Source organism: Cottoperca gobio, chromosome 3, assembly GCF_900634415.1.
Source record: "Cottoperca gobio chromosome 3, fCotGob3.1, whole genome shotgun sequence".
In the NCBI taxonomy this organism is placed as follows: Eukaryota; Metazoa; Chordata; class Actinopteri; order Perciformes; family Bovichtidae; genus Cottoperca; species Cottoperca gobio.
In genome coordinates, this window is record NC_041357.1 from 7,836,189 (window position 1) to 7,860,486 (window position 24,298).

Genomic DNA, 24,298 nt, shown 5'->3' on the forward strand with positions numbered 1-24,298 from the left:
ACATATAGATCTTAAGTCATCACAGAAACAAGCTGAGAAATGTTAGCTCCATCCATACAGCATCGGAGAAACACAGATGTTTTAATGTGAAACTACTTTCTTCAGTTTTAATCGTTTTTTTAATAATAAATAAAACCTCCTGAACGGTGAACAATGAAGGAATCCTTACGGGGAAAAGCCGACTGCAATGACGACAATGGACACAATCAAACTGAGTCTTTCGTTATTGTTTTGATTGAGAGACCCCTAATGGCAAAACATTACATATTGTGCGTTCAAATGAGAAATGTTGAGGACTGCTTGTGGTTCAGAGTAAGGTGTATGAACCAGGTAACCTGTGGTTAGCATGCTCTCTGCATGCCTGTGTTTGAAATATTTATGACCATCAAAAGGATGGTTTAGTTTAAAAAGAAACACCCCTCTTTCATTACAAACACCAACAGTGAGTCTTTCTCTACATACTGTAACTACCTAGCTGACCTCTGCTCTTAACGAGCTCGTTAGTGTAAATGAGTGGCAGCTGGTGGAGAATGAACAGTAGTCTGAATCTTCCAGTTCAACATGTAAACAGATCCTATCATTATTACATTAAAGGCTCGGAAAAAGGACCAGCAAGAGAACAGCAGGATTTAAAATTGTATTTTATATGTTTGATTTGTTGTTCATTGTTTTTGCACTGATCAATTTTAAGCATTACTAATGTAATATCTTGCTAAATGTGAGCTAAACTTGTACCGTTAGCTGCTAGCTGCCGGCTCAACCGTCTCCATGTTGAGAGCCGTGTGGAGGCCATCCCTCAGTCATAGATATGCTCTGTTTTCCGTATTGAGAACCTTTACATTTGGGATATATGTTTAAAATGAACTTATATTGCTCAAAAAATGTCAGATGTCCAAAGTTTTGACCTCGTAACTGTAACAGTGTAAACTGTAACTGTTTTGATCTGCCAGTTAACACACTTTTAAAATCCTCCAGGTACATTAAAATATCTAAAGTTGTATTTAAATTGTAGGTTTTCACCAGACAGCAATAAGCTATAAAGTAACTTTAACTTCCTGGCTGCAGCTGTATTCAGGCTGCATGTAATGTATATGATTTTTCACACCCCCACCGGCAGTCTTTCATCAGTGCTGGTGTGTGAAACCCAGTCCATCCATCAAGTTTCACCAGTCATACTGGCAGGCTGCCAAGCTCTATAAAGACCTGAAAGAGAGGGGGCCATGGGGGATGTGTAAATGCTCAGATTAACAAAGAAAATAGCTGGAGCATCCTTGGCGGAGTAATGCACTCTCAAAATGACATTTTACTCTTTGCATGTTTGCCCAGCAGGCTAAAACTGTGCCTGTAACAAGATAACATGCAGGTCTGCCCCACTAATGTCTTTGAGGGTTAGTAAAGTGCCTCTTCAACTCAGAAGCCTCTTATTGCAGAGCAGTACACTGTAGGCTGCCAAATGCATATATGCACACAGAGAGAGAGACAGAGAGAGAGAGAGAGAGAGAGAGAGAGAGAGAGAGAGAGAGAGAGAGAGTACGTGCATGAATGTGATGATTACTGTAAACACTTGGCTATCGGTTTCTCAGTAACCACACAGAGGACTAAACAGTGAAGTGTGCTCAGTGAAGATGGAGCTATAGGGAGGGCAGAGGAAGATGTCTCTACAAGCGAGACCTGGGAGGACTTAACTAATCATTATATATATATATATATATATATATATATATATATATATACAGTATATATGTATATACATACATTTATATACACAGAAACATTTCTATAAAACTTATGACATGAAGGTCAATATACAGCAGTGTTGTTACAGTTACAATCCTTAAGATACCTCCTACTCTTTAGCGTCAAATCAAAATCAAATCAAATTTATTTGTATAGCCCAATATCACAAATTATACATTTGTCTCAGTGTGCTTTACAGACTGTACAGGTTACGACATCTTCTGTCCTTAGACCCTCGCATCGCACAAGGAAAAACTTCCTAAAAGAAACCCCAAAATTAAAGGGGAAAAAATGGAAGAAACCTCAGGGAGAGCAACTGAGGAGGGATCCCTCTCCCAGGACGGACAGACGTGCAATAGATGTCGTGTGTACAGGATAAACAACATAGTACAAATACAACATTTGACAGAAATTATGTTGTGTTGGAAAAAAAAAAGAAATAGAAAGTATGGATGAATCCAGGAAAATGTCAATAAGGCTTCCCGGTGTCCAGCAGGACCAGGTCAGCAGGCGCTGTCACGATTCATGATCCTGACGTAAACTTTATCAGTGGCAACCTGCCACATGAAAGACAGACACTCCGGGGATGATACCCCGGATGGTGAGTTAGTAACATACATTTACATAAATGCATACAGATAGAGAGGGAGAAGAAGAGAGAAGGAGGGGAGGAGAGAGGAAGAGAAGGAAGAGAGCAGGGAGGTGTCCCCCTGGCAGTCTAAGCCTATAGCAGCATAACTAGGGGCTGATCCAGGGCAAACCTGAGCCAGCCCTAACTATAAGCTTTATCAAAAAGGAAAGTCTTTAGCCTACTCTTAAATGTGGAGAGTGTGTCTGCCTCCCGAACACAAACTGGAAGCTGGTTCCACTGGAGAGGAGCTTGATAGCTGAAGGCTCTGGCTCCCATTGTACTAAAGGGTAGGAAAAAGCTGAAGAACTCGGAGCTTGAATGTCGAATCAAAACAGCAATCTCCTGGTGCAATCGATATATTTATTTAACGTAATAAGTCAAACAAAGAAAATATTCTCAGCTGAGGACACTTTTCACTTCGCCGTTTCCACAGACTGAACGCTCTAAAAACCCCAGTTAACTGTCTGACGGTCCCGCTCCAAGTGTGCCCAAACATTTGAAAATTCGCATCTAATACATGGAGTAGGCGTTGACCTTCTCCTCATTGGTCCCAGTTTGGCGCCTACACGCTCCTCCGTCAGCAGTCAGGAAGTGATGGTTTGTTGACCTGTTACTCTTAAAGGGGAAGTGCCCCTATTATGTTTGTAATACATTTAGTGCAGAAAATACATAATTGTGCAGAAAATACATAGTTGTGCAGAAAATACATAATAGTGCAGAAACATATTCGTAGTGTCGTAATACATATTGATTGAGGTAGGACAAATACATGTGATAGTCTTTCCAGTGTGGATTAATACAGATCAGGATTAATTTACCTGACAGTACTCTTAGAGACTCTAGGAACCACAAGTAACCCTGCAGTCTGGGAGCGTAATGCTCTAGTTGGTTTATAAGGTACTATGAGATCTTTAAGATATGCTGGAGCCTGACCATTAATTGATTTGTAAGTCAGGAGAAGGATTTTGAAGCCAGTGCAGAGCAGCTAATACAGGAGTAATATGATCCCGTTTCCTAGTTCTTGTCAATACGCGTGCCGCTGCATTTTGGATCAACTGAAGATGTCTTTATGAAAGGCATCGGGCTTTCAACTACTGTTGAAAATGTGACCCACACTTTACAACCTGAGTGACAAACATGCACTAACCATACTCTGCTGAGTGCTGCTGCCTGTCTGATGTAGATTGATGGTGCTGCAGGCTCATGTTGTCTGCAAGTCATCATTTGTTGGTTAGTAAATCATTCCTTCGGCATCTGTAATGAGCTTGAGATGACTGTACATCCTGTGTACTGGTGAGTGGTCTGATACAGCATAATATTTACCCTGGTTACAATACCCTGTGTTGTCAAAAACAAGCTAAGTAGCAATAGATACTGACAGCTGAGATCACAGTGAGACATATAAGGCTGCTGACATCCCTGCAGCTCTGTGTGGAGAAACTAATGTTGACCTGCTTCCTCTGTAATGTCTGCACATATAGTTAAAGGTTGTAATTGGAGCTCAGCTCAATCTAATTGTCTCCGCCTTTGTGACAGAGCAAGGTGGAGACAGTACTCTGAGTTCACAGAGAGGCCATGTGGTTGAGACGACCAATACAACTCAATTGCATTCTCAATTATGTTTAAAAGGAAGCGTATTTGGAGCAATGGGCAGCTGTTATGTTATGAGTGCCCAGGGAGCAGTGTCTTCTAATGGACATTGAAGACACATTATAGGGATTTTTTTAAATGTACCTGATGGATATATGTATACATATAAACCTTTTACTTGTATTGAATTTTTTAAGTTGAACTTCTAAAGCAGATCCTTTTCGCTTTCATGATATCTGTCGGAAACGTTGTGTCACTGCTGAGAGGCGTGTTCACTGCAAGAATGCAACGCTCAGGTGTGGAGAGAGAGAGAGAGAGAGAGAGAGAGAGAGAGAGAGAGAGAGAGAGGGAGAGAGAGAGAGAGACAGAGAGAGAGAGAGAGACGCTCACACAGCCAGTGACGGTGGACTAGTGGAGTACTGCCGGTGGCTCTCTGCGCTCTTTGCCGGGGTTTCTTGCCACACATTGGACCTGTTTGGACTGAAAGGACGGTCATAAAAAAGAAGAAGAAGAACAGAGAGCTACCTGCTGAGACAGGATCCATGCAGGACTGGGCACAATTGAGATCACCTGCTGGAGGAGATATGGCGACACACACTTCAAAGACAAAATAGATCTATGTGGAATAATGTGTAGCACCCACAGCTAGTGAAGAAACAGAAACTTCGTGTCAGAGAAAACTTTGTTTTGACAAAACGCATCTGATGTCTTTTATTTTGGGAACTGAGTAACATCTGCTTGGATGAACGGGGTCTGCAGCTGAGCGAGAGATAGACAGAGAAAGACAGAGAGAGAGAGAGAGAGAGAGAGAGAGAGAGAGAGAGAGAGAGAGAGAGAGAGAGAGAGAGAGAGAGAGAGACAGGGAGATTCTTTTTTTAAAGTTTCACAAAAAACAGAAGAATAAGAAACCCTAGGAGAGAGGTATGGACGGTGTTGCGTCTGAAATCCGTGAGTCGGACCCTGCAGCTGGGATGCACTGCGCATCTGAGCCGCGACGTTTCACACCATGATGCTGGAACAACACTGCACCTGACAACTAATGTAACATACCTGAATCCACTCCATACGGATCAACTATGTCCTCACTACTGACGAGGTAAGACGTTGGAGTTGTCTGGCTCTGCACAAAGGATCGCATAAGAAGTGAATTAGGGTGATTTATAAGAGGAGTTCTGCTTTGATGGGAGGTGATAAATTCCAGAGACAGGTTGAGTTTTCTTTTTTCTTTTTTTACTGGAGACTGTTTGTACTGTGAGTTGCATTTCAGAGGGAAAATATGTGGTGGCTTTTAAATATTTACTTTGAGTTGTTTTGCTTGCAAGGAGTTGCAAAGCCTTGAACATTTCTTTGCAGTACAGTGAAGGATGGGAGGTGATACATTCCAGGGACAGCTGAGGTTTGTTTTCCCCAGATGGAAGTTTGTTTTGTGGTTAATTTCATCACAAGAACTGCAGGAAAATGTGGTGGTTTGGAGTTTAGAGTGCATAATTGCAACATGTCATGTAGGTCTGCCCTGCTTAGTCGATTAGGCGACAACTCGGTCAAATTGGTTGTAGTAGACTAAGATTTCTTTAGTGGATTAGTCGTTCTTTTATCCTTTAGTCTTGCTGATTTACTTATTTCTAAGAAACTAATGTGCTCTTGTAAACACAAGATATAAAAGTGACGCTTTTGTATGATTGTTTGCGGAGAAACTGCAGATTAAATAACGTGTTAGTCGACTAAGAATTTCTTTAGTCAGCTACAGCTCTAATGTCACACAATATTTGACTTTTGCAACAAAGAAACTTGACTTGGAGCAGTTTGGATAATCCTGTAGTCACCTGTGGTGTGTGTGAAGGTTTTCTCTGGGGGCAGAAGTCATATCCATTCTGCTGTGAGCTACTTCCTGCCAGCGGGTGAGGTAATCCTCCAGCCATACAGTATCTGTGATATTGCGAATCCTGGCTCTACATTCCACCCCTCCTGCTACACTACCTTTATCTCCTAAATGTCAGCGGCTATAAATGCCCTGCTCATATTTGATCTAATCCCATCCCTGCAACAGAGAACACAAACACGGGGGACTGCAGAGGATCTGCATCATTACTCAAACTAAGGTCTACATCTTTCTAAATATGTCTCTCAAAAACATAAACTCTCCTTGACCATGTCTTTCCCTCTGGTCCTCTGGATTACTCCTCTTAGTGGAAACAATATGTGCCGACATTTCTGCCCTGTGCACCTAAGATGGTCAAGTGTGATTTCCCTTTTTATGGGCTACATTTAATGTAATGTGTCAGAAGAAATATGTATGCTGTCTGTCAGCCTGACTTTGCTGCAGAAAGCAAATGTCGAGAGTGAGAGAAAGATTTGGCTCAGGGCACATTTTCTGTCTTTCTGATAACTCTCTGGAGGAATGTTTGTTTAGGAAGGAGCCCATCAGCCCCATGAGCCGATTTAATCAGCTTACCATGGAACACTGAGCATATAGCTTCAAAACGAGGACTCTAATTTGTTCTTATGATGTCACTCTCTGCTGTGGGGAGGAGTTTCAATGCTTTGCTTCCCCGTGGATGTGGAGCGCAAGATAAGGATATCAGTATTTAAAAAATGACTTCTAATTGTCTATTTTATAATTTACACAAAAGGTACAATTCTGCTCTATAGCTTCATCTGAGTTTAGATTCAATGGGAAGATTCCAGTGTGTAATGCCATCACATAACAGCCCACACACTTCAATAATACAAAACCTATGGAGGTGCAGATGTTAAAACCAAGGTCAAATCCTGAATGTATTCATTTGAAGAATGTAAAAGACCAAGAATGGGAACAGTGACAGGGGTTGGATTTGGTAGCGCACCTTTTACTCGGAAGGCATGTTGAGGGCATGTTTCAGTAGGAAAAGCACAGGTGTACATAATACAATGAATAATGGCTGAATTGCATTTAGCTGCTTCAGATTCAGGGTCCTCGGTCCTTTTGAACTCAACAGGTGCACTTCTGCTCTACATTTGTCTGAGTTTCTACATCCTGCAAAGATTCCAGTCAGCAATCTGACTAACCCTCATGTCAAGTCCCACTACAGAGCTCTGCTCTTCTAAATACTGTTTCCATGTTACTTTGAACCAGGTCCTGAACTTGATTTGCTTGTGCACTCTGAGCCCTGTTCTGTCAGACAGTTTCAAGGTTCAGTCAGATAAGAGTTTACTGCTCTGTGGTTTTGTGTCTCTGCACAAACCTCATGAAAAGCCTGTACTTTACTGTTTGAAAGGTTTGCTTCCAAGCAGGATTAGGGTTGTGTTTTTACACAGATAGTGTGTTTCAATGTCAGTCAGCAGGATCTTTTTAAATCCCTGTAAAAGAATTTCCATTAAAGTTGATGGATTTGTGCCAAGGAACAATTGATTTGGGTTTAGTGGTGATCCAGATCTGGGACTTCTGCCACTGGACCATTAGTGCTTCTTAGCAGTAATTATGTAACTGATGGAGACAGAAGCTTCTGGGAACGCCCAGTCCTGTGGGTAAATTTGCAGCTTCAAGAAAACTGTGTTATGATGATAAGTGTTGGTGTGATGTGTTTGGGTGAAGAAGTTGACGAGGAGTCTTTTTTTTAGATTTCTATACAGGCTTCATTGTTGACATACGACTGGTAAACATTTTTTTTTATTACCCTCAATTGTGTCTGCTTTTTAATGTTTAAAAGTTTTGTTCATTCGTCATGTCTGTTATTCTTGGTCACAATATTACTTGCGTGCATCTTTGGATGTTTTCCATAATGCTACCATGACTGTAGAGGACCGGAGAGGCTCTGCTTCAGTCAAAGTGGCTGTGAAAAGATAATCTCATAATCCCTGAGGTATGACGGTGTACCAAGTTGGTTCTCCCAGTCGTGGAAGGAGCGAGTTAAGTGCAGCGAAGCGCAGTGAAGGGAAAGGACCATAGTTGAGCAAGAGGCTAAGTCTAGACATTTGGGCAACAACAAAACCAATAAAACAATACCAATGTCTGTCTATCATTTAGTCATTTACCATTCAGGGGGGTTTGTCCCAGGCTGTTATCTTACACTGTTCCTAACTACATGCCTACCTAGGAAATGTAATGCCCTGTAATTCATATATATCCCACAAAATCAATTCATATTTTATCCACGTAATTGTGAACCAGGAAGCACTAAGAGTGAATAAGTTCACATGGGAAGGAGGTCGGGGTGGATTGCTGGGATCAAAACACCAGACTTTTGCACAGGAGACCACAGTTCGTGTCCCGTGTGAAACCAGAATTGATTTATTTGTACTGTTTTGTTCTGTACTTAAGTAACGCCACTTCTGTAGTAAGAAGTTTAGTTTGAAAAGACTGTATGCATGTAAGCAGCGGAGATTGACACGTGTTGCTGGACATTTGTAAAACTAAATTGTAAGATATCATACAAACCGGTTACGCTGTTTTTAACCAGATATACAATGGTAGGCTATTTATTTTTGCTCAAATGTTTCACCGCGTCTTTAAGTGAAGCAGCTGCTCAGGCACAAAGACCCTCCACTTGTGTTCGAAGAGGCTCATTTTGTCAATGCGTGCTGACCGAGGCCACTGAGCGTTTGATTGTTGCCACCTCATTCATAGTCAAACCAGATCCAGGGGTCAGAGCTGACCATGGAGCTCCCGCACTGAACATCTGTTAAGGGTTGTGTCAATTCATTCAGCAGCATGCTCCATATAACCATCAGACCCTCCACCAGGCTCCCCCAAACACTGGGTGGGTCACAGCTAAATCTCCGGGCGGGTCAAAGGTTAAGACCGGCCCTTGGTTGGAAGACGTATTGCTTTTGCAAAGTCGGTGGGTGAGCAGATAATTGTAAAAGGGTCGGGCACCGTTGAGAAACACTTTACCCAAGATCTTACAATAAGAAGTTGAAGGAGCAGAGATCTCCAGTCAGGTGTCTCCTGCGTTGACACAATTCAAACCAGGTCAAAGGACGCATTCTCGCCTGTAATGCACTCTTAACCAGTACACAATAATAGCCTCTATGTAATTGCATGATAACAACATGAAGCTGTTGTTTATTTGTGCAGGGTGGGAATGTAAGAGCTACCTGTCTGGCAGGGTGTGTTCAAGCAAAGGTTGTGAGGTCAGTCGTTGCAGAGGAATTATCAAGGAGGGTGGGGAGCCTTTTTCTTTTTCTTCCACCTCTGCTGCTGAGGCTGGGTGGAGAGTTTGTTGCCTGTCTGACTGTCTGTCTGTGGACAGATCGCAGATTGATGGGATTTTAGTTGTGATCTTCATCTTGGACTTTGATCATAAGACAACCAGAGTTTCTGATAGTGTTCATCCCTACCAAAGCTACACAATTCTATAAATCTAATTTATTTTAATAATACAAAATATTTAGATTTTATTTTAAATCCAAATATGCATCAAAATACACATAGTCATAATCATTTATTGGGTTTATTAGATTTATTTCCATCACATCGGTGCAGTTTTTATAAGAAAATTGCAATATTGTTCAAAAAGGAGAAAAAGAAAAAGAAATCTGGATTTGGATCAAAAACTTTAATTAACAATTATTTTCCTTAATTATGATTATTTTCTCGATTAAACTTGTTGTATTGTAATTTCCAATATGTAATAGTGAGTTGCGTGTGTAAGTGTTTGTATTGTATATCTATAGAAATCTCAGCATATAGTGAAAAACGCACATCAACGATTCCCAGAGCCCAAATATTACATTACATTACAGTTCATTTAGCTGACGCTTTTGTCCAAAGCGACATACAAAAAGTGCAAACAATCATGAGGATACAACTCCGAACAGCAAGAATCTTGTAAGTTCATTAGCTTCAAATAGGTACAATCGTTTAAGTGAACACTGTCTTCAAATAAGCCAGTTTGAAGTGCAACATAAGTGCAACATACAGAAACAATAGAATACAAATTTAACTATTAGCTATAAATAAGCCAAACCAATATAAGTGCAACATACAAAGAACAGTTATTTAGTTTTCTTCAGTCGCCGAGGTGCAGTCGAAACAGGTGAGTTTTCAGTCTGCGACATTTGGAGCCAGGATAGCAAACAGGTGGTTTTGTTTGAGAGAAATCTGGGTCCCACTCGTAGTGAAGGAGTGGCGAGCCGATTGGTCGACGCAGAGCGAAGTGAACGTGCTGGGGTGTCTGGTTCGACCATGGCCTGGATGTAGGAAGGGGCTGATCCATTCACAGCAAATTCAAATATCTAAAGGTACTCAAGTTACTATGATAGAAAACTAAGCAAAACAAAAGTATTAACATTTGAGGAGCTGGAAATGAGAGAATATTTAGCAAAATGTTTATGCAGAAACAGTTTATTTTCTCAGAAAATCTAACTCTGTAGAGAAGTGATAAACAGAGCAACAGAAGGGAACAACTACAGTATTTAGTGTTATTCACCTGAGTAGACAAATGAAGATCTGTAACCAGGTTCCTTGATCATTTGTTAATTGCAAAGTTTGATCTAATTTGTTCTATTTATAATACAGCCATGTTCAGAAAATAAACTAATTGGTCTGATGGGTTCAGTCTAATTGTGTAATTTGTTTAGTGATAAGAGGAGTTCAGTGTTGTTTGTGTCGGGCGGGGCCGTTGTGTTTTTTCTTCCTCCTGAGAGCGACTAATGTGAGTTAAAATAAACAACCTGGCTCGTATTGATTAAAGCCATTTCCCTCTCCCTGCCCCGGAGCTATACACTAATGTGCTGCTATAGTCTTAATGAGTGCAGGAGGAGGCGGACTGACCCCTGCTGACCTCTGTAAGGGACCCTGTAGAGAGGGGGCCAACCAGCAGTGACCAGACCTGCTGTCTTTTCATGTTCAAAGACTGAAGCTGAAATCAATTGAAAGTGAGAGAAATGACTTCATTTATGTGGATTACTTTAGTCCAAAGCTGCTCAACCCTGCTCATCAACACTGATGTTTAAACACAGAACATCTGTGGATGAGTGCATATCATCAAACAATGCATTTATTTTTTATACTTTACAAAAATAAGTTTTTATAAGCAGCAATAACTGATTTCTTTGGGCCACTTGGTGGCAGCAGATCAAGCTATGAATGCAACAACGACATTTTATCACCTTATAATTCAGGTTTTTTTAGATGTATATTTACATATCTGGAAGACAGTGAGCAACATTGGCATTAGTTTGGAGTCGTGGGTCTGTCCACTTCACAAATACAAGTCCAACATTTACTCTCTTTTAGCTCTGCTTTTGGTCTCCACCAGCTCCTGAGGGACTCTCTGGCTCTTTAGCTGCTAAATGTTCTCTAACTTTGACTCTCTGCTGTTTTGTGCTGCACACGTCGTGTACAGTGAGTTTATCAGAGATTTTGTTTGTTGAAAACAGCTGCCAGAGAGGCAAAAGTGAACCACGCGCAAAATCCTGGTTAGTATATTTTATATAACAACTGACCATCTTGCAAACCGTCCAGGTGTGTTATAGAAAATTCATTGCATTTTTTCTGCCATTCTAGGCGGCCATTGGCTTCCATTCATTACAGAGCAATGAGAAAATTAATTAAACAGACTTTTATATAATACATTTTTAGTTTTGTCACAGTTACACTATTTATAAGAGGTAATGCAGTTCAGACATTGACAAAAAAATAAATACCACCATTACGCTGAATTAGTGGGAGCCCTGAGTTTGTGTCTCTGCAACGAGCCGGTCCAATATAGAGGTATACATTCTTCACCAATACTAAAAGGTTTCTTTGTCGATACAGTTAGTCACTAAGTATGATGCTCTCAGTGCACTCACATTTGTTGATGTGGTGGCCATCAGTAATCGCTTCTGTCCTTCTTGTTAATGTTTTAATGTCTTGTGAACTCCAAGATAAACACATATTTTAAGTAGGACTCCTGATATTGTCTTTTAAATGCAGCTTTCTTTTACTTGGAAGTCGTAGGCTCTTCTTTTGTCTCCTCATTTGGTCTTTTCCCTTTTCCAAAAAAGCTCTTTAAAGACGTTTGTTTTCCACTCATTGTTGCTTGTGGGCTTAATTTTTGAAGTAAAGTATCACGTGACTGAGAGGAGCATCTTGACCTATGGTCTTGACATGTGTCAGGAGACACAGACGCATCCGGGGATTTTTCAAAATGAAACCTCTTTCAGGAGGTCAGGAGGTAAGACTTGCTAACACAATGGCCTCTTGTCATGCAGCTGAGATGCTGGAAGTAAAACAAAGTCTGTGTGAAAATGCCTCTTACATCAATCATGATTTATGAGCCCATACCTCTTTCGGTCAGCGCGACCTTCCTTGTTCCTCAGATATGAATTCCCCCATGTAAGGCCAAGACAGGAGCCGAGGTCGCTGAAGGGAAGGGCTGCTCAGCCAAGTGTGAGGGAGATGTGTATCGTTTAATTGGACAGGGCAACTACTGACCTGGGACTGAGCCAAAAGCTCTGAAGCAACTCTGTGTTTATGGCTCAGGGGGAGATAAAAGAGACAGAACAGGCTGAGAGAGAGACATGACAGACAGTCTAGAAGCTGATGGAGGATGTGGGAGAAAAGGTCAGAAGACACACAATTAAGTTGCTAAATGCAACCAGTGTTATATATTTTTGCTGTGTTAATAAAAATGACATTCTTCATCAAAAAACAGACCCTTAAACTTATGACACACTGCTGCTGTCAGCAGTGCCAGGAAGAAATCAAAGAGAGGGGCTTTCCAGGAATCACCGGCACTTCTCAGAAAAGGTACTTGTCCTTTTGATGAATCAGAGAGAGAATCACAGTTGCCTTGCTGTGTTTGCCCGGAGGTAAAGAAGTAGAGTAGGCAGCTGGTAGAGAAAACACAGCAGACACTCAGAGGAAGTCTTATCTGGTAACACCTCAGAAGTGGCTCACTGTGTCGGTGCAACAGTTGTCTATAATTGCTTTTGACTCAGTTTATTCTGCTCTCAGAGCCTGGTATTTGTTCCAGAATTGCCCCAAGCTGATGTATTACATTACATTACAATTCATTTAGCTGACGCTTTTGTCCAAAGCGACTTACAATAAGTGCAAACAATCATGAGGATACAACTCCGAACAGCAAGAATCTTGCAGGTACATTAGCTTCAAACAGGTGAAATCATTTAAGTGCAGAACAGTAGCTTCAAATAAGACAAACAAAAGTGCAACATACAGAAAACAGAATGATTTATTTCCCCTTCATTGGCCGAGGTGCAGTCGAAACGAGATGTACACGGTGAGCATCATTTCTTAATAGATATCAAGACAGATGAAACTCAGATTCTTTGTTTTAGTTTGACGCCAAGACCGCTGGATGTGCCAGCTGTCAAAAATGTCACACAAAAATCTATTTCTGAAAAGATTTGAGATGAGAAAAAGATGCAGTAACATAACCTTGACTCATATTTGATCAGCGTTTAGTTTTTTTTGTTTAGTAGATCACAAGCAGTGATTAACACTGCATAAACAACTCCTCTGCTCTGATTGGTTGTTAAAATATGATAAAAAAAGTTATTTTTATTAAAATAACCAACTGCAGCTTTAAGAGTTATGTTATTTTACTTATTGTGTTTGCGTAACTTTCCATCTAGTAAACAAATTATAACTAGGTTATGTTTTAATTTACACAGAACCAGGGCAACTGGCTGTAATTGAACTATTATTCGGATTATTAGTGAAATATAAAGGCTTCATGTAAACGCAGCAGGTGATAAAGTTTCAGCAGGTTTTCTAGCACCTTTTTATGTAATGGAGGTCATCAGTTGGACAGGGTGGGTGAGGGGGGTGGGTTCAGTCAGGCAGGTGGTCCCTTCCTCTTTGGCTGTGTGGGAGTTAATAATGCACTGTTGGGGTGCGGGATTAATGGTACTTGCTGGATGGGGGGGCATTCCTGACCTTGGCTCCTGCACACACGAGTTCACAGTAGTGCGGCAGCTTATTTGTGGATATTATCAACGACCTAAAGACCTCTGCTGTTTGAATTGTCAGTCGTGTCTTTCCTGTTTGTCTTTCTTCCGTTCTCCTTCTTAAAACACTTCTGCTGAAACAACTTCTGCATCTTCTCCTCTATGTTTGTGCGTTCCTGTGTGTATGATATGGAAAACAGTGAGCGTGATGTTCCCAACCCACTGACGGCGTGTGTTTCTCTCCCTGTCTGCAGGAAGCTGACTCTGTGCCAGGTCCTGACCTTTGTCCTGCTGCTGGTCGCTCCCGTCTGCTTGTCGTCCCCGCAGAGTGTAAGTCAGAGCCCTCTTCATCACAGGTCACTGCGTGGTCTCCACAGAAATGCTACTGCTTACTTTTCAACAACTCTCACTATATTGACCCTGGATTGATTGTCACAGCTCCTTTTAATGACAATAATAACAATTCCACAAAAGCCAGTCAGACAAACGACATTTTATCCACATCTTATAAGGTGGTTATGGCGTGTTGGCCATAACAACAATATGGCAAACAGTTGCATATTCACACATTCACACAGCAGCCACAGAGCAACATTAGCATGTTTCTGCCCACCCGATCAGCCTGTGCAGTATTAAATATTATCCTGCCTCGGTCTCTAACGACCCCTGAGGAAAATAACTTCTACTTCAACTTCAGCTGCTAAATGTTCCACTTTCCTCACTCGTCTCTAACTTCGTCTGTCTATTGTTTGGTGTTGGGCAGGTATTGTATAGTGGCTTTATCAGAACTTGTTTGCGGAGTTGAATGCAACAGTGAGGCTGAGCCATACATACGTAAATGTGCCAAGGAAAAACAAAAAATGAGCTACAAGAGAATTGAAAGCGCCAAAGAGCTGCATGATTGGACGTAATTCACTGAGTGGCCTATTTACAACAAAGCGTTTTCATGTGTAGAGTTCAGTTTTACGCAACAAATCAGTGTAAGTCTCAAATAAAAAGCTAATAGCTGAGGAATTAAAAAAATGTAAGTGTCAAAAAAAGGTCTAAAAACTAAATGAAGTGCACCTCACTGAATTCACACACAGGGCCTTGTGGTCCCAGTCTGTCAGGGCCCAAGGTCATTTCCCACAACCCCACTTTTCCTTGTCTTTATATACTCTTTTTTTTACAATTGACACAGTTAAATGTAGTAATTAAGCTAATTTGTGCAGAGAAAAACCTGCTCTCAGGTTCCAAAGAGGAAAATCCAGTTAATTTAGATAATAAACCAATCACAGCCCTTTGACCAGCATCAGATGTGAGCAAGTCTGCTTGTCGCGGAGGTCTGGGAGTGTGCTGATTGGATTGTTTGTGCAGCATGTTTGTCTTCTGATGGTATTTTGTCTTGGAAATGGTAATGTTCCTCTTGGTCTCTCCACGCTCTGATTGCTGCCACACCACTTTTTCTCCTCCAACCGCAGCATCCATCTCTCAGCACTGTTTGTCTTGTTGTCAGGCAACCTTCCCCCAGGCCCGGCTGGAATAACCAGACATAGACATAGATATCCAACACAGTTATGCAGTGGAGGGTCAACACACTTAAAACTTTTCGTTTCACTGATGTCATTCAAATAGAAGTAATGAAGAAAACTAAAATCATGCCATTTAAAAAACCTAAAAGGAATTCTAGATGTTTCAGATTTCTGAGACATTTTCTGCTTTCAGTCATCATCCCAGCTGCTCTGGCAACGTCTCTGTTATCCACATTTGGCCAGTTAAAGATGAGAACAAGACCAAGTGGATCATGAAATGCCAAATGCGAGATTAAGAGCTGGTTGTAACCATGTCGAACTGACTTGCCGCAGTCTGAACAGTTCACTCCACTGTCAGATTTCTCGCATGGCTGCTGTCAAAAGATCTGTTAAAGATATCTGTTTTATTATTATTGGAGTACTGGAGAATGTAACATGTTGTGGTTATTGAGACTGAGAGCTGTGATATGAAACATACGGTCTGCATCTTCCACACATCTGCGGCTCCACATTCTTCATTTTTTTTCTTCTTACTTTATGTTCATAGTAGAACTACTTCTCATTCTTAACTCGTCACCTATGGACGCTTGGTCAGGACTCCTTTGTGCCGTTTTCTAACGCACTGGGTAGCTGTAAGGGTCAAACTATGATGCTCCACTACGGTCACAGTAAACATGTGGTTCACGATGTGATTTCAAACAAAACCACTTGGTTAGGTTTTTGGAAAAGATCGTTGTTTGGGTTAAAATAAGTTATGCAATGTTGCTTAAAATAACTCTTCACTCTTCATTGTGTTGAAGTCATACAACATTACTCTGAAGAAATCTGTTCACCTGCATGTTGGATTGTCTGTAGCTCTTTAACTTTGCCTTCAACTCCTTCCTTTCTCTTTCTGTATGCAGTTTGCTTTTCAAATACAAGCGCAGTTTATTTTCTCTGCTCATGTGAAAGGGGGGGGGGGTGCATTGTAAAGGTCAAAGGTCACTGTCATTAATCTAGAATGCCAGCCCACCCCATCTCCAACTGTTATCAACGCTAATTTGGCCGGCGGTAACACTAATGAGGGCAACCTCAGGTGACCCTGCCATGGAAAATGATGGAGAGTCATAGCACAGGTTGCTCTCAGCTGTGTGTGTGTGTGTGTGTGTGCGTGTGTGTGTGTGTGTGTGTGTGTGTGTGTGTGTTTGTGTGTTTGTGTTAGTGTGTGTGTGTGAGTGCGTGCATGTCTGAACAATTCTATTCTATGAGTCACAAAGTCAAAGAGCCTGAGCAAGTCTGAGGTTTTTTCCCCTTTTTCCGCTGTAGCTACAGAACATAACATGAATGTCAGACGCAGATGATTAGTTAAGTGCAGTTCATTAGTTATGATTTTTCGGATGTTGGAGTTGTATCAGAGAGATTGATACTATTGTTTTTATTAAACTTGAGCCTAGGGAATTCAGAAAGCTTTTCAGTAATTTGAATAAAGGAATGATTTATTTTATAGGTACGCCTTCCAAACGAGAAGGTTGTGAGTTCAATACCAGGACCACCAACATTGTGCCTCTGAGCAAGGTACTTCACCCTGAGCTGCTCCAGGGGGACTGTCCCTGTAGTTAGTTCACTGTAAGTCGCTCTGGATAAGAGTGTCAGCTAAATGACCTGTAATATAATGAACCTGAACTCATATTGATTTGAACATCCTGTGTTAACACATCAGTAGCCTTTTATTCATGATGTTGTTTTTATTTCTTAGAAACTCTGCAGTGATTGTTTACTAGTTATATTCAGCTGTCACTGGTGGAGTTGACTAAGGTGGATCAAGCAGAAACCTCTTGGGTCTGAAAGTGAAGCCAATGCGAAAGTGCCTTATACCTGTCTTCTCTCTAATATCCAGCAGGGGGCGACTGCACTGGCTGCAATAATAAATCGGATTGTATAGAAGTCTATGAGAAAACGACCTGACTTCTCACTTGATTTATTACCTCAGTAAACATTTCTCAATCTCTAGTTTCAAGTCTTCCTCAATACAGCATGCTGTTCATTTAGTAAATTATGGTCCCATTTAGAGTAAAATAGACGATATAGCAGCGTCTGGGTGCTCTCTGTGTCTTCGTCTTACAGCTTTGACCATTTCACAGTAGGTTTTCAGTTCCTGAAAGTTAATTGTAACATTTAGGGTCGCCTATAAATTGGTGTTTAGCGTTCTGTTGTCGTGTCACTTTTGGTTCCAAAAAAACAAGATTGCAACGGCCAAAATGCCAAACTCGAGGCTTCAAAACCGTATCCACAAACCAAAGTGTGAAATCACGACTTAGGTGGTAAGTGGGTGGAAATCGGCCCTATTTACAAACGTGTTAATTGACTCCACCTGTTGTGGAAAACCTGGGCTTTGGGAAATTCTTCGTTCATAGTTTTTTACTATTTTCTGTCATTTTTGCAGACTGATAATTAGATGATTGGAAAAACAATTAGGACATCATCAATAATGAAAAATATTCATTAGTCAAGAAATCAAGTGCAGAACATGACATGAAACATTGTACTTACACACTCCTGCTGATTAGACAGTGGAGAAACCTGCTGCCACATTTGCATATAGCGGCGGGAAACGAAGATAAGAGCTTTAAGTTGTGTTTTGTACATTTTCTTATTCACGTGTGGGCTGAGTGTTGATTCTCGTCTCGACACTCCAGATGACTTTGACTTCAGCCCTTCCTGATGGAAAGGTAGGCTGAGCAGTTGTTAAATGTGTGTGTGTGTGTAAAGAGTTAAAGAAGTGTTTTTGAGCCAGCTCCTGTATGAGAAACCGGTGGGAACGCTGCCAGTTTCAGTCCTCCTCCAGGGCAAAAACACTGGAATGTGTTTGAGGAGCGCCATTGAGATTTCTCTAATCACTTTTATTGTTTGGCTCTGATGGTCCTGATCCACCAGGCTCACAAGGTTGTTGCTTTACACCGTCTACTCTTTCAATGTTGGATTCTCGGTTATAAATAACTTGGGTTTCGTCAGGCGTCACACTTAACTCCCCCAACACACTTTTTCCCCTTTCACAAATGATATCCCATCCTAATGCCAACACTGCAGTCTCTCTTCCTGTTATACACACACACACACACACACACACACACACACACACACACACACACACACACACACACACACACACACACACACACACACACACACACACACACGGATTGTGAGCTGCTGACAGTTTCCAGTTGCCACCTGACAGCTTTGAGCATGCAGGCCAACACTGCAGAGTGATGCTGAGAGCGATCACAGTAGAGAGCAGAGAGTCATGTTGTACTGACGGCATGGCTTCACAGTTACATTGTGTCCAAGAAACAAACAGAAAGATCCACTCAGAATAAAAACGTATCAGTGTGATCTCTGAGAATATTGTTAGTGTTAATATTGTGAACATTGTATCAAGATGCAAACGAAAAGAAGATTTTACATTTATCAGTTATTGTGTTAAGGGTTATTTAAATGTTGTTATTTATTCAAAGATCCAGTGTGTAAGATTTAGTGGCATCTAGTGGTGAGGTTGCAGATTGCATCCAACTGAATACCCCTCTGCTCACCCCTCCCTTTCCAAGCGTGTCAGAGAACTACGGTGGCCTCCAGGGTTACAACATGGCGGAGCAGCATGGCAGACTCTGTGGAACAGGACACGCTCCCCATGTAGATACTGTATGAAGCTCATGCTAAGCTAACAAAACTGATTCTTAGAATTCTTAGGTTTAGGTGATTATACACAAATGAAAACATAGTTAATAAAGCCAATTAATCCCCCTAATTCCTATACACTGGTCTTTTAAGTAAAAATAACAATCTTTTACTATAAAGAAACTTAGTCGTGCATTCAAAAGTGTACTTACAGCATGTAAAAGGTATCAGAAAGTAAAGTATTCATTAGGCAGCAGAATGGCCCCTGTCGCTGTAATGCTACTCTATCATATACTATATTATCCAATTAGAAGCTAATTTGAACTTCCATAGTTTATTTACAGTACTATTAGTTCAACCCTTAGACAAATATCTTTTTAGAAACTCACTATAGGTTTTCTATGTAAAACTTTAATCCGAAAAGTAACTAAAGCTGTCAGATAAATGTTGCAGAGTCGAAGTATAAAGTAAATAGATGTATATAGTGTACTTAATTACATTTTATCACTGCTGTTCACATCTTATACATAGCAATGAGTTGTGCACACCTTTTACCTTTGCTTTCTTTACATTTGTGCTTCAAGAAATTAAAAAATATGGTTGAATTCAGATTAACAATGTTAAAAACAAACTAATATGTTCAGTCGAGTTACCAAAAGAAAGTAATTGAAATACTTTAATAAAGAAGTTATAGTGCCCTAAAATTCAATTCCTCTAATGGCCTCTAGTCGTTGTGCCACTATTTCAAATGTCTGTCCATTTAGAAAATGTCTGGTCCACCTGGAACAGATTTAGGCTTTTAGAGATGTTTGTTGATTGACAGGTGTCTCAGCCTGTCACCAGCTTTCATTGGCTGTTTCTCACTATTAAAGTTTTTCTCTCTGTCATTTGTGTCTCAGTCCTGGGTTTCTGCGTGGCATCCCTCTAGCGAGACCTCATCAGGGCGTCCGACGCGTGCCCGGCGGCAGCTGCACTTCAGGAACGAGTGGGCGCCGTGGGGCGGCTGGTCTGTCTGCTCACGTAGCTGTGGGAGCGGAGCCTCAGTGAGGACACGCACTTGCATCACCAGGTAAATATTTCAAAAAGGTTTTTAATGATCCCCAGAAATAATGTCCAAGTTGCAACTTAAAGCCTAAAGTGTTGTTTATTTTGTCAAGTACAGAACTTAAGTACAATTTTGAGGAACTTCTTCTTTACTTTTTACTCCACTACATTTATTTAGCATTTGGTATTTTATTTAGCTTTAGTTCTTAATTACTTTGCAAATTTAGATTATTAATATCAAATCCAATCAACTAATAAACCTTTACTTTTGTTTCCTTAAGTATATTTTGATGCTGATACTTTGTTTGAATACGGGATAGTTCATTCATTGAAACAGGTTTCAGGTACATTTTGAGAGTATAGTATATTTTACAAAACAAACATTACAAATGTATACACATCCTTTATTAATATGCATTTGACCCTATTTTCCCCCAGATTTTATTTCACTACGCAGCCAGAAGTTGTGTTCCTCACTGATCACAGCAGTTTAAAGTGAATCAGACTTATTGTGATGTTGAGCCTCATTTACTCATTTTGCAGATTATTATAAAGACACACAAATGTCAATATATAAATATTTTTAAATCCAATGTTCACCCATTTTTGAATTCTCTAAACAAATACTTCAGTCCCATTTCAATAAAAAATCACGAGACCTAAATAAATGTTATGTTACAGCAGCCTGCTCATTGAAACCCTTTCCTGCTGCCATACTTAGTCCCTTAAATATGTTTTCTTCTGTCTCAGGAACCCAGTGGGTGGACCATGTTCAGGAGATCCCAGACAATACAAGATCTGCAACACTAAGGTCATTTCAGCTCAAAGTTTTTAACACTGTATGAAAAAACTACCTTCAATGCAAACAGCTTACAACAATGACTGATGTTTGCTCTAGAAGTCATGTAAGTGTGTTCGGGGAAGGTGTTTCAGGGTGTTATCTGGAATTTCACCAACATATTAACTTGGGGAATTAAAACTGTCGTGCTACAGTCAGGTGTCAGACCTGCTATTGTGTTAGAAACGTGTAGTGAGCTCAGCGGCTGTGTGTGTGTGTGTGTGTGTGTGTGTGTGTGTGTGTGTGTGTGTGTGTGTGTGTGTGTGTGTGTGTGTGTGTGTGTGTGTGTGTGTGTGTGTGTGTGTGTGTGTGTGTGTGTTTGGACAGTGTGGCCCTTGTTGATTAAAGGAAAAACACAGATGGGTTGCAGCGTGTTTAAGCATGCTTGAATTTGTGTGCATGTGGCAGTTTGTGTGGTGTGATTAGCTCAGAGTTTCGAATGAATGGACAAAAATCCCAGACTTCTCTCTCTGCTGCAATTCGTGATATGAAATTAAGATTTTCTAACCCTATCTGTTCACACTGCAACATCTGCTGACTCACCACTTTATTTATGCTTAGAGCTGTATATTGGCAAGAATCTGGCGATACGATACTCATCATGATGTATGGGTTACAATTCAATATCTTGAGATGCTGTAAGCAAGGCTGATATATCCTGATTTTTAAAAATCTATTTTTAAAACACTTTCATGTGATGAAGAACACGGGACCATATGCATAAAATCTGAGTTAAAAAAAAACTACTTTTTGTGCAACCTGATCAACTATTAATTAAAAAACTATAGTGTTTTTGAAAATCAATACAGTATCACAAAACATACATACAAATATCACGTGTATCAATATTTTCTTACACCCCTATTTATTTTAGGGTTAAGATTAGAATTACGGAGCGCCTTCCTAGCCGAATGGTTACAGCACACGCCACATAACCAACGTATCTCCTACGTTTTCTGTTATGGCTAATAAAGGGGAAAAAATGGGAAAAAATTAAAAGATAGGATTATGGTTTTCTTAAGAGTTGGGTTTAGACATGAAGTTGTTATGGTTGGGTTTCAGATAAACCTTTAGGGAATGATTAGTTCCCACAATGCAATACAACGTCCTCACAGTGTGTGTGTGTGTGTGTGTGTGTGTGTGTGTGTGTGTGTGTGTGTGTGTGTGTGTGTGTGTGTGTGTGTGTGTGTGTGTGTGTGTGTGTGTACAGGACTGTCCCCCCAGCTCTGAGGACTTCAGAGAGATGCAGTGTGCTGCCTTTAATGACAGACCGTTAGTGACTGGAAATTCCTTCAGATGGACCACCTTTCATGGAGGTGAGTGAAGACAACTCACTACTACTACAGAGGACTTGTTAAGAGATGCAATGTTTTTACAACCTGGGTATAGATACACACCTGATTTTTCTGAAATACAAATTGGTTCATTCTTTCCATTTAGATACAGACAAATATAGTTGTGTAAAAGCCATCATAGCTACTGTGTCACCCAAAACCACCAACCAAAATCTTAAGAATTGAGACTTAATTAAGTTTAAGAGTAATTACAATAAAAACTAAATATGTAAAACTACTTGTACAAACATACATATTATGTTTTACTTCTTAATTATTAGTTAGGGGTTGACAATTTTTCTATCACATACTTTCTCTGGAAATCTTATTTTGTAACCATTTACAGTTTCATATCCAGATGAGGTGTTTTTTTTTCTAATCCTGTGAATGAATTACCTGAAACATCAGGGCATTTCATAACATTGATGCAAAATCTGTACTGATTGCAGTTTAAATGTTTCTTTATTTCTAAGCTTAATTTAAGTCCCTCATATTTTGGTACTTTTCTCTTTCCCAATTCATTTGAGCTGAATGTCACAATTCCCCTGAGTTGATTGGAGGGTTAATCAGATCACATGTTGGCTCCTAATTAAGAATGGAGAACAGCTTGGTGCATTTCCCGTCTCAGCCAATCAGTGGGGGCTACGCCCTTTCTTAGAGAGAGGTAGATAATTGCACACTCGGGTTTTCTTGTCCTGCCTTGACTTAATGTAAACCTGGACTCAGCAGATACGTCAGTCAGTAACTCTGGTCTTTAGGTCCTTTTCAGACTTTGCTGTCTTTACTTCTCAGGTTGAGGAAGATTTAGAGCATTCTGAAACCTAGCTGGAGTGAATATGGAAGAACACCTTTCCACTAGGTTATCAGGGCAGGTTTTAGTGTTATTTGCTGAAGAGTTTATGCTTGCCTTACTACAACCCAAACTTCTTATCGATCAGCTGAAATCTAGAAAATGAGTACTGCCACAAATTTGAGTATTTTGCATGTTTATAAAGTGTGTTGACTTTTCCCTTTGTTGTGGAATTAACTTGTTTGGAGCCATATCTGAGATATTTAAAAGACATCTGCCTCAGTGGAAATAGTAAAATGTCTGCTTACTTATGATTTAAACATTTTATCATATTGTCTAACCCTAAAATATAAAGCTTTGTCAAGTATGAAAAGTTAAACTCAAGTCATTCTAACCTAAAGTCCCATAATAAACTCTAAAGCGGATGTGATCAGCAAAGTGTACATTAGAGAGGCACATATTTGTTTCCACATTGTGTTTTTATATATGTGACCATGTTACACAACAGTCTTCAGCCTTAGAGGAGTGTGTGCATCCACACTAGGGACTGATGGTTACTCACCTTTGTAGCTTTGCAGATTGGTATGAAGTATAATATGTGTGTTCTGCTTGTAACTTTAGTTACTGTGTTGTTGGCAGTCATGTGGTAAACTTTCCATGCTGCCATAGCTCTCATGTCCACTGTGAGGCCTGCTAGGTGTTTAGTCCACACAGGGTTATGAGTTTTCTCCATGACATTGCTAGTTTTTCAGTGCCTCTCCCTCTTCTTCTCTTCACCTCCTGCCTGTTTCGGTTTCTCAGCCTACTCCCTCTCTGTCCTTTTGCTTCGCCTATTTTCCCATAATAAACTAATGAGACACTGACTGAATATCTTCTCTGCCAGGCTCTAACCCCTGTGAACTGAGCTGCCTGGCCCTGGGTCACAACTTCTACTACAACTTTGGCCGTGTGCTCGATGGCACAGCCTGTGCCAAGGAGCCTGGAGCGCTGTGTGTCAACGGGCACTGCCTGGTAAGTGACAACAATACCGTACATGTGTTGGTGTTCAACCTTTTTTCTAAAACAATTCTTCTAGTTTGGTATGGTGGTCCAAAACACAGCACCATAGTTACCAAATTCATCCAAAATCGACCCTGAATCTTAAAGTGAAGGGATTTAACTGATGACTTTATCAAGTTTCTACTAACCGTCAACTTTAGCTTCTGCAAACCCAACCCACATTTCAAGTTCTGTGATAAAAAAATACCAAAATACTTTTTGAAGCCATAGTTGACTTCTCTTTTGATCATTTTG

At 40.5% G+C, this 24,298-nt stretch overlaps 1 protein-coding gene across 1 annotated transcript in view; it reads left to right on the forward strand.

The window, feature by feature from the left end:
• The first annotated feature begins 4,365 nt into the window (after positions 1-4,365).
• adamtsl5 (ADAMTS like 5) overlaps positions 4,366-24,298 on the forward strand; it is a 33,934-nt gene continuing 14,001 nt past the window's right edge. The window contains exons 1-6 of the mRNA XM_029459508.1: positions 4,366-5,054; positions 14,089-14,164; positions 19,899-20,068; positions 20,794-20,854; positions 22,092-22,197; positions 23,889-24,016. Coding sequence (XP_029315368.1) covers positions 5,035-5,054; positions 14,089-14,164; positions 19,899-20,068; positions 20,794-20,854; positions 22,092-22,197; positions 23,889-24,016 — 561 coding nt within the window. The 5' untranslated portion in view covers positions 4,366-5,034. The remainder of the gene's footprint in view (positions 5,055-14,088; positions 14,165-19,898; positions 20,069-20,793; positions 20,855-22,091; positions 22,198-23,888; positions 24,017-24,298) is intronic.